The sequence below is a fragment of the Pecten maximus genome, chromosome 16, assembly GCF_902652985.1.
Source record: "Pecten maximus chromosome 16, xPecMax1.1, whole genome shotgun sequence".
Lineage (NCBI taxonomy): Eukaryota > Metazoa > Mollusca > Bivalvia > Pectinida > Pectinidae > Pecten > Pecten maximus.
Window position 1 is genome coordinate 4,951,601 of NC_047030.1, and position 11,580 is coordinate 4,963,180.

At 36.9% G+C, this 11,580-nt stretch overlaps 1 protein-coding gene across 1 annotated transcript; it reads left to right on the forward strand.

The window, feature by feature from the left end:
• Window positions 1-1,225: 1,225 nt before the first annotated feature.
• On the forward strand, window positions 1,226-11,068 carry LOC117345045. Its single transcript, XM_033907984.1, has 3 exons — window positions 1,226-1,374; window positions 9,500-9,701; window positions 10,293-11,068. The coding sequence occupies exons 2-3, from the start codon at window positions 9,525-9,527 to the stop codon at window positions 10,626-10,628; spliced, it is 513 nt and encodes a 170-aa protein (XP_033763875.1). The 5' UTR covers window positions 1,226-1,374; window positions 9,500-9,524; the 3' UTR covers window positions 10,629-11,068.
• Window positions 11,069-11,580: the final 512 nt, after the last annotated feature.

Below are 11,580 nucleotides of genomic sequence, written 5' to 3' on the forward strand. Positions count from 1 at the left end.
GTATAAACTGTATACCATATACTGAATACCAAATAAGGACAATTAAACAGTAGAATATTTTGGGTGATATAAGGCAATGTTTCAAAACTAAACACTGTATCACGAATGGTACGAACATACGCATTGGTTAGTATAGCTTGTCACAATAGATCATTACCACCTGCATCTAATTAATATGTCCAGGTACGAGGGGCTCAACATATCGAGATTAAAAAAAATGTTTGTGTGCTAAAATAAATGTTCTATGGCTATCATAATCGCGAAAAGTAAGCAGTATATTCTGTCACGCAGGGACTTGGCATGAATTCAAGGTCACACATACTCGCATGTTGAGCCTGTGTTTAATTTTTGAGACAAGGCTTTTCCATATTTGAACCTCCCGTTTACGCTAATTCATCTTCACGCTGATAAATCATATTTTACATTTTTCTGTGTTTGCGCTAAAATTTGACTGCGCTAAAATAAGTACAATTACACTATACATGAACAGTGGGCTGGGAATTCGTGCCAAGCCCATGTGCTTCGTCACACTACATCAGAAACACCTATGATTTGAATGAAGAATTAATAGCTAAAAATAGACAACTGAAATATTTCCGTGTCATGATGTACATTGTGAATGTTCTATGACTACAATCGCGAGAATTAAGCGAAGAATAGTCGTCTCTGCAGTATACGCTGTATATATACGGAATCACAAGTCCTTCATACTTGTTTAAGACGCAACAATTAGAAAATAGAATATTGTATGTGCTTTAATGCAATGTTCTGCCAACCGCGGAAATTCAGAGCAAACGAAATCATTAACTTTTGCACTATACCCTGTCACAATTTACCATGAACACCTAGATACAATTTTAATGAAAACTAAGTTCATGTGTGGTGTATAATGTATGTTTTGCTATATTGTACTTTATTGCATGACTATATACCTACACGAATCGCGAAATTTAGCGAAAGCGAAAATGCTCGCGTTTGCAGTATGCCCTGTCAAAAACACAATTGTTATAACGGACACGTTAATTTGTGCAAGAATCAACAGCTTAAAAGTAAACTGCTTTGAATAGATAAAGAATAAATTTGTGGTATAATGTATGTTCTATAACGGTAACCGTAACCACGAGAATTACGGTAAGCGAAGTTACTCGTCTTTGCAGTATACTCTGATCAGGACGTAGTTAACATCGTGTGCATACACTGATTAAAACGTAATACACAAACATATTTAGTATGAAATGACATTGTTGGTGGAATGTAACAGGAAGTTTGTACTTGGGTCAGGGAAGTAGTGAGGAATATACGGTGGCTTTACCAGCGAGGTTTGTGGACATGTTAGTTTATAACCGACTGTAAGAAATGGAGCAGAGTCCCAAGGTAAGATCACGTGCATGGGGACGGACACTAGGGATTGCATGTGGGGATGCACGTGTACGTGCGTGGGGAGTATATATCGCATGAAGTGGAGATGGTGTATGTGGGACCATTGATAGGCAGGTTGATTCTTGTGGACTGACAATGAGATATGTCGGGTCTCAATGCTGGGGTATTGTTAGAGGTGGGGTGAGGGTTATTGATACAATCATTATAATAGGGGCCTGAAAAACAGTGTAGTGGGAAGTGTACCGATCCTGACGAGTGTCTAGCCTATATAATAGACGTTTTAGAATGTTAGAATTAACTCACGTTAAAAATACGTCAATCAGGGAGCGAAAGCTAGGACGCCGAGTGTGAATAGCTGTTGAAACGGAAGTAAAGACGTTTACGTAGAGGCTGAATAGGGGTAGATCGAGACAACAGCTAGTGAGTTCACCGGGTACATGCTTTTAAATGATATATACAATAATATATTTCGAAAGGAACTTCGATTATCTACTCGGGCATGGATAGCATGCTCGTGTAAAGAACGTGTATATATGCACCATACACAATACACACATGCTAACTTGGACTCGGTAACTGTAAATATACAGACTTTGTTTTTTTAGAATTACGCCCAACGTAAACTGAAGCTCGGCTTGGGAAAGGTGTTCCATTAATCATCGAGGCACTGAGCATCACCCTCCCCATTAAATGAAATAACAGGCCGTGTTGTCGTGTAAGCCTGTTTTGAGCAGATCCGGAAGACATGGCGCTTACGACCGGTGTTACTCTTTTTCACCCACTTGCCTATTGTTATGTTAGAAGCCGGATACTTTGGAGTATCTAGAATTACCGTATATATGTTAATTTTTCTACTGCTCACTTTTAGTGTCACCGAAGTTATCAATTTAATTGTTCTCAGCACAGGGGCTTGACACGTTCCTACGAACCAGTAAATAACCCCAGGGTCCGACATCTATATCACGTATTATTGACAATGATATGTGGTCTAAGGGTCGGACCCCAGTGTTAATTATCCATTCTGGGTCATAAAATGTGTCAAGAACCTGTGGTTCTTTGTTAGAACAAAATATATACTTATATAGAAAAAGCAGATCAGTATTTGCCTTCCAACATACGTGTTCAAATGACATTAAGAATCAATTGTTAAGGAAGAGATCTATTTCAAGTCCCATATCACGAAACCATATTCCGGATTGCCTTGCACATTTTTTAACAAATAGAGGTGCGTGTTTGAATGACATGATTCTTCTTAAGACAGGATTTAGATATCACGCAAACAAAACGTGTTTTTGTCCCATCAAATAGACATTTAAAAAGACCAACGCAACAGGCCTACATCATCACTCCACTCTGTATAATACTCCATCTCGCCGCCGTGACAGAACATGTTGTTTACATCACAACATCTGGTCGTTATAATAGTTCCATGCCTGGTGTCGTTAACGTATGTTCAATGCTGTATTAACATAGGTATTGTTTACATCTTCGGACAACGAACAATACACTCCTCGTCCACATTGTATAGGAATTTTAAAAGAAAAAACAATAAAAAAAACAGTCGTCTTGAAAAGCAAGCTAAAAAAAACCCATACTTTTAACTGTAAATTTCGTTAAGTTGATAATGCTTTCTGTAGACTTAGAATGGCATTATGAACACGGGTAACAATACACATCTTATGTAGCATGAGTCGTACACTGTTATTCCACGTGTGTGAACTCCTTACACACGTGACAGACAATTTCTGTACGCAGGGATCGGAGAGTACGACTTTGTACTAAACTTATCATAATCTCATGTGTCGGTAATAGATCCATTACACGTCTACCCAAGCCCAACACGTTATAATTGCGTACTCTCGTGAAGGAAGTGTATTTGTGTTGCTTACGTTATTTCCTTATTTATGAAAAGTGCTGACTGCTCCCGACAAAGGGGATTGGCACAGTGGCGTAGCTACCATGCTTGCCTTTTTTTTTCTCCGACAAATATTATAAATAATTTAAACGACCACAATTATGCAAAGTAATTTTTTATTACAACGTACATCTAATTTGTTTGAATACAATGCATTTTTATAACAAATTGGAACTTTCGCAATTTTTGATAGGATATTGCGTGCCAATTTAATGCAACAATTTTTTGTACAAATTGGGACGTACGTGACAGGATATTGCCCGTCAAAAAATTATGGGAATTATTATAACATTTTAGCTCAATTTCCAATCCTATATGTATTCATGATTTGTATTGTGATGTTGTGTGTATGTGTGTGAATATTAATGAAATATTGGTTAACTGAAAATGTTGTAACAATTGTCCAGTCTTTGTCACAAAAGTAGCTGTAACAAATTGTCATTATCCTGCCAAGTACCGTATTTAACCACACATAAACCCTTGTCCACAACTAAGTCGCCTTCATTTTGTAGAATCGTCTGTTTTAAATAGCATAATGGGCCTCTTGTTAAATCTGGCATTCATCCATTGTTTTGGTCACAATTAGGATCTCTTGTTCCAGTCTTTAAGAAAGGCTATATGAATATTATTAATGATACCAACAGTTATAGGGCATTGCACTAGTCAGTTGTATATGAATTAAAAGCTTTTTGCTTATCTCCTTAACAATAGATTGGCCGAGTTTGATAAAAGCTTTAGTAAGATCCCTGATGCTGGGTAGACTGTCTACATTTAATCCAATTTTCGGCCTGCAGCCTTAATAGAGCGTTAAAACACAAAATAGACCCTATTGTAATTTCATAAACTATCGGAAAGCGTTCGATTTTGTAAATCGCCAAAACTTATGGTATGAATTAATTAGCGAAGGAATTAATGGGAAAATAATGAATTTAATCAGATCTCTGTATACGAATGTGAAATGGTGTGATAGATTGAATAATTTCTCTCGGTTTTTATTGTGAAAATGGGTTATTTTAGGATCTACCTATTATCGAAATCCAAATGATAAATATATTAATTTTAATGTACGCCGTCGTCATGGTGATAATTATCAGAAACTCCCGAAGGATTACAAGTTGTTAGACTCCTTACCAAAATACACACAGAATTGGGATATCACATTGTACTTCAAAAAATAGTTATATTCCATAATGGTGGAACTGCCAGAGCAAATTAATCAATAGTATATATTAGCTATGTGTCATAAATGTTCAATTGATTGGATTATATCTTGGAATATTGCTAAATTACAATGTAAAATTCAGTAAAACTCAACAGAGGGTAGCCGAACAAGGGGAAGCCTTATTTGTAATAATGGAAGTATGTCGTAGTAACTTTTTAAATCCTGCAACACGGTTTCTGATACATAGGTGAATAGAATACTCACTAGTGAATCTGAAATGAAGGCGCTGCATAAATCACCCTATGTGGGGAAAGTTTGTTTATATTTCTTCTGTAAGATGTCACACAATGTTCGTAAATTACCCCTAATTGTATGGTTTATTTTGAACTTGGTAGATATCTGGGAAACTAGAATTAAATATGAGAGTCACACAGTAAATTTCATAAAAACATTTACTCCTCACTGTTGGTGTCCCAGCTCAAACACATGGCTAATTAATAGAAAACACCATTTCCATCTTAAGCAATGATACTGAATTACTTCAAAATTGGTGTCATGAAACACACCAATGTCAACACAGAGCAAAACTGAAGTTATATAAATAGGAACATCACATCGAAAATGTAGACAAACTGAACAGCTTTCTGTCTTTATAAATGGCACCAAAATAGAAAATGTGGAGCAAGAATGTTTATCTTGGGGTCATTATAGACGAATGTTTATCTTGGGGTCACTATAGACGAATGTTTATCTTGAGGTCACTCCATATAGACAAATGTTAATAATCCTGGGGTAACTATAGACGAATGTTTATCTTGAGGTCAATATAGACGAATAGTTTATCTTGGGGTCACTATAGACGAATGCTTATTTTGGAGTCACTATAGACGAATGTTTATCTTGGGGTCACTATAGACGAATAGTTTATCTTGGGGTCACTATAGACAAATGTTTATCCTGAGGTCACTATAGACGAATGTTTATCTTGGGGTCACTATAGCCGAATGTTTTGTTTGGGGTCACTATAGGCGAATGTTTATCTTGGGGTCACTATAGACGAATGCTTATCTAGGGGTTATAGTAGACGAATATTAATATTTGGGTTACTATAGACGAATGTTTATCTTGGAGTCACTATAGACGAATGTTTATCTTGGGGTTACTATAGACGAATGTTTATCTTTGGGTCTCTCAAGACGAATGTTTATCTTGGGGACACTATAGACGAATGTTTATCCTGAGGTCACTATAGACGAATGTTTATCTTGGGGTCACTATAGCCGAATGTTTAGTTTGGGGTCACTATAGGCGAATGTTTATCTTGGGGTCACTATAGACGAATGTTTATCTTGGGGTCACTATAGACGAATGTTTATCTTTGGGTCAGTATAGAGGAATGTTTATCTTGGGGTCACTATAGACGAATGTTTATCTTGGGGTTACTATAGACGAATGTTTATCTTTGGGTCTCTAAAGACGAATGTGTATCTTGGGGTCACTATAGACGAATGTTTATCTTGGGGTTACTATAGACGAATGTTTATCTTGGGGTCACTATAGACGAATGTTTATCTTTGGGTCACTATAGAGTATAGACGAATGTTTATCTTGGGGTCACTATAGGCGAATGTTTATCTTGGTCGCTATAGACGAATGTTTATCTTGGTGTCACTATAGGCGAATGTTTATCTTGTTCACTATAGACGAATGTTTATCTTGGGGTCACTATAGACGAATGTTTATCTTGTTCACTATAGACGAATGTTGATCTTGGTCGCTATAGACGAATGTTTATCTTGGATTCACCATAGACAAATGTTTATCTTGGGGTCACTATAGACGAATGTTTATCTTTGGGTCACTACAGACGAATGTCTATCTTGGTGTTGCTATAGACAAATGTTTATCTTTTGGTCAGTATACGCAAATGATTATCTTTGGGTCAGTATAGAGGAATGTTTATCTTGGGGTTACTATAGACGAATGTTTATCTTTGGGTCTCTAAAGACGAATGTGTATCTTGGGGACACTATAGACGAATGTTTATCTTGGTGTCACTATAGACGAATGTTTATCTTGGGGTCATTATAGGCGAATTTTTATCTTGTTCACTATAGACGAATGTTTATCTTGGTCGCTATAGACGAATGTTTATCTTGGATTCACCATAGACGAATGTTTATCTTGGTTGCTATAGACGAATGTTTATCTTCGGGTCACTATCGGCGAATGTTTATCTTGGGGTCACTATAGACAAATGTTTATCTTGGGGTTACTATAGACGAATGTTTATCTTGGGGTCACTATAGACGAATGTTTATCTTGGGGTCACTATAGACGAATGTTTATCTTGGAGTTACTATAGACGAATGTTTATCTTTGGGTCTCTAAAGACGAATGTGTATCTTGGGGTCACTATAGACGAATGTTTATCTTGGGTTACTATAGACGAATGTTTATCTTGGGGTCACTATAGACGAATGTTTATCTTTGGGTCACTATAGAGTATAGACGAATGTTTATCTTGGGGTCACTATAGGCGAATGTTTATCTTGGTCGCTATAGACGAATGTTTATCTTGGGTTACTATAGACGAATGTTTATCTTGGGGTCACTATAGACGAATGTTTATCTTTGGGTCACTATAGAGTATAGACGAATGTTTATCTTGGGGTCACTATAGGCGAATGTTTATCTTGGTCACTATAGACGAATGTTTATCTTGGGGTCACTATAGGCGAATGTTTATCTTGTTCACTATAGACGAATGTTTATCTTGGGGTCACTATAGACGAATGTTTATCCTGAGGTCACTATAGACAAATGTTTATCTTGGCCGCTATAGACGAATGTTTATCTTGGATTCACCATAGACGAATGTTTGTCTTGGTTGCTATAGACGAATGTTTATCTTCGGGTCACTATCGGCGAATGTTTATCTTGGGGTCACTATAGACAAATGTTTATCTTGGGGTTACTATAGACGAATGTTTATCTTGGGGTCACTATAGACGAATGTTTATCTTGGGGTCACTATAGACGAATGTTTATCTTGGGGTCACTATAGACGAATGTTTATCTTGGGGTTACTATAGACGAATGTTTATCTTTGGGTCTCTAAAGACGAATGTGTATCTTGGGGTCACTATAGACGAATGTTTATCTTGGGGTTACTATAGACGAATGTTTATCTTGAGGTCACTATAGACGAATGTTTATCTTTGGGTCACTATAGAGTATAGACGAATGTTTATCTTGGGGTCACTATAGGCGAATGTTTATCTTGGTCACTATAGACGAATGTTTATCTTGGGGTCACTATAGGCGAATGTTTATCTTGTTCACTATAGACGAATGTTTATCTTGGGGTCACTATAGACGAATGTTTATCCTGAGGTCACTATAGACGAATGTTTATCTTTGGGTCACTATAGACGAATGTTTATCCTGAGGTCACTATAGACAAATGTTTATCTTGGCCGCTATAGACGAATGTTTATCTTGGATTCACCATAGGCAAATGTTTATCTTGGGGTCACTATAGACGAATGTTTATCTTTGGGTCACTACAGACGAATGTCTATCTTGGTGTTGCTATAGACAAATGTTTATCTTTTGGTCAGTATACGCGAATGATTATCTTTGGGTCAGTATAGAGGAATGTTTATCTTGTGGTTACTATAGACGAATGTTTATCTTTGGGTCTCTAAAGACGAATGTGTATCTTGGGGACACTTTAGACGAATGTTTATCTTGGTGTCACTATAGAAGAATGTTTATCTTGGGGTCACTATAGGCGAATGTTTATCTTGTTCACTTTAGACGAATGTTTATCTTGGGGTCACTATAGGCGAATGTTTATCTTGTTCACTATAGACGAATGTTTATCTTGGTCACTATAGACGAATGTTTATCTTGGATTCACCATAGACGAATGTTTATCTTGGTTGCTATAGACGAATGTTTATCTTGGGGTCACTATCGGCGAATGTTTATCTTGGGGTCACTATAGACAAATGTTTATCTTTTGGTCAGTATTCGCGAATGATTATCTTTGGGTCAGTATAGAGGAATGTTTATCTTGGGGTCTCAATAGACGATTGTTTATTTTAGGGCCAGTATAGGTGAATGTTTATCTTGGGATCACTCTAGACGAATGTTTATCTTGGTGTCACTTTAGACGAATGTTTATCCTGGGGTCACTATAGACGAATGTTTATCTTGGGGTCACTATATATATAGACGAATGTTTATCTTGGGATCACTATAGACGAATGTTTATCTTGGGGTCACTATAGACGAATGTTTATCTTGGGGTCACTATAGACGAATGTTTATCTTGAGGTCACTATAGACGAGGTTACCTTGTCTAAACAAATTTCAGATATTGCACATGTATTTCAAAAGATATTGCTGATAATATTTTCTAAATGAGACGCATTCAACCTTTCTTGATTAAATTATCTTGTCTCACTTATTTCAATTGCTTAATTAACCCCATTTTGACAACTCCTTTTATATCTTGGGAAATGCCTCGCAAAACAACATTGAAAATATGTAAAAACTGCAAAAACTGACAAAAAAAGCTGATAGTGTTATTTTAAAGGATGCCCTTTTACATTTCTTCGCTAGCTATATTTACCAAACTTAAATGGTCGCCGAATTACTAACCGCCACTCTGTTTTATGTATAATGTCCTGAACAATCTATCTTCAGAGTTCTTTTGCAACTTATATCCAAAAACTACATGGCAGTCAGCAAAGAAAGAATTTTATATTTACCGTCACATGTTTTGGCCGTTAATAGGACGTTAAACAAAACAAACCACAGCCCATGCTGGTAGGCATCCCTGAACAACACCCCCACTCCGACCAACCCCCATTTATCCCTTCCTATACCTTAGTTTGATTATGATAATTTGCCATTGCATAAATATCTTACCAAATGTTTTCGACATTACAGAAAAAAACAACTGTTACAAAAATAAACCCTATTTAATTTAACGAATGCTTTATATATGACATCCTTTTCTCTAACTTCAGATCCCATTTTGAGGACTAATTCGATATGGATTCATATGAAGAGGCGACGATGAGCATGGCCGCAAATGCCGTCTTGTCTCGACGTCAAGGTGGCAGTCACCGGAAGCGGACAATGGGACGTTACGCTACAGTAGACAATCAAAGTAGCGATTCCATCAATAATCGCCAATGGTCTTTACTGGTAGACAAGTCGACACAAGTGGTAATAACACGAAGTGATCAATCAGATCCTCTATTTCTATATACATTATTCCGCTACCTCACTCTCAGACTATTGGTTTTGCTCACGACCATTAGTCAAAGGTCGATTATATACACCATAATCGATCTTGACTCATAGTGTGCTAAACACTTATGATCAGACAGTGTTAATATTAGCACGTTCTATTAAATGCTGTTGTAACGCAACACCCCTGTTCCCATTTCTAAACATAACTAATGCATCCTCGCTCTTTTTGATGTAAAACGGACCATATTCTCGGCAAAACGCCATTTTCTATTAATATTTAGCAGTCAAGAGCGCTGTTCCTTACAAGACACATTGTCGCCACAAAGAGCGAGAAATCAAACCGCACCAAAGCGCTTATAAAGAATACAAAACGATGCGTTTTGCGTACAAAAAAAAATATAGACCGACCCTATCAATTAACAAAGTTCGATATTACACACTTTGGTAAACATAAGATTCTCCTGCTGCTTATAGTGATGTCTCATAACAGATACTTTACGTGGAAGAGGACACTGGCTTATTGCAAGTAATGTATTTTCAAGTACATCTTTTGTATAATTACAGGATTCCCGTCGACAGGAAGTTGAGGCAGACTATATGAAGAAGAAGACAATTTTACAGGGAATGTTGCTCCTAGTGCTTCTCATACATACCACAACCAATCTGCGCCTTTTACAAGCGTCCGTGTCTCCGCCACCTTTCTACAACCTCATTATGGTGGTCAATGGTCTAGCGTTGGTCTGTCAAGTCGCTGCAGGGGGTCTCCTCGCTGTCATTGCATACATGGAAAGAAGTGAAAAACATGACCTGGAGGTCATTAAAAAGATCAATGACATAACAATTCATTTAGTTATTGTTGTGTTGCTATTGTGTGTGTTTTTATCGTCATTGGTACCCTAATTATAAAAAAGATTCAAATGCTCATATACATGATAATTCGGGAATAGTTATTGAGTAACATAATCTGCTTCATACCTCGCTAGTCCAGCCATTGTCATATCGTGTAACTTAAGTCCGAAAGTTTCCCCTGTGGATTAAATTGTCAGGGCACTGCAATAGAGAAGTCGACGTATTGTAAATGTCTGTCATACGCAAATCACTGCAACTCATTACTCCGGATAATGTCTTGCTACGAATTCGCTATTCTGGATACTGTCTTGCTACATATTTGCTCTAATGTATAAAAGTTCATTATACATTACAAACGTGACTTTTTCACACTATGTGGCATCCTTATCCAGACATGACGTTATTCTGAACATTGCCAAACTTTGAAAGCATGCGTCAAAATTAAATTATATCATTATTAACTTATGTATGAAATAAAAGTAAAGAATGAGCACTATTGTTATCTCTTCATTAGTTTTTATCACTTAAACCCAATATTGATTTCTTATGGATATTTTGGGGTAAGGGAAACTTTATGAAAACGTGGAAAGGTCTTACAGTCACCAATTTATAGCTGCGATTTGGGGTTATTTGCTTGTTCGTATGGTGTTATTTGCTTGTTTGTATGGGGTTGGTGTCTTCCCTGCAGCCTAGGTCGTATAAGGCTGGATGTCGGAATAGAAACAAAGTGGGCGTAGTAAAAGTTGACAGGCGACATGTGACGATCACGTGTTGTAATTCAGGTCTTTAATTTTACCTTGATAAAATCAGATCACAAAATAAAACGCCTGAATTTGCAGAACCCCAAACTTTAGTTGCCTCCAATAACTACATGCAAATGCACAAAATTTATTCGAATTAATAATACGGCATCGGAGACACTTTCATTGTCTTTGCCGTGTTTTGAATGATCGTATATTAGATTGTCTTGAAGCTTTTTGTCACGGCATGACCGTGAAAGTTG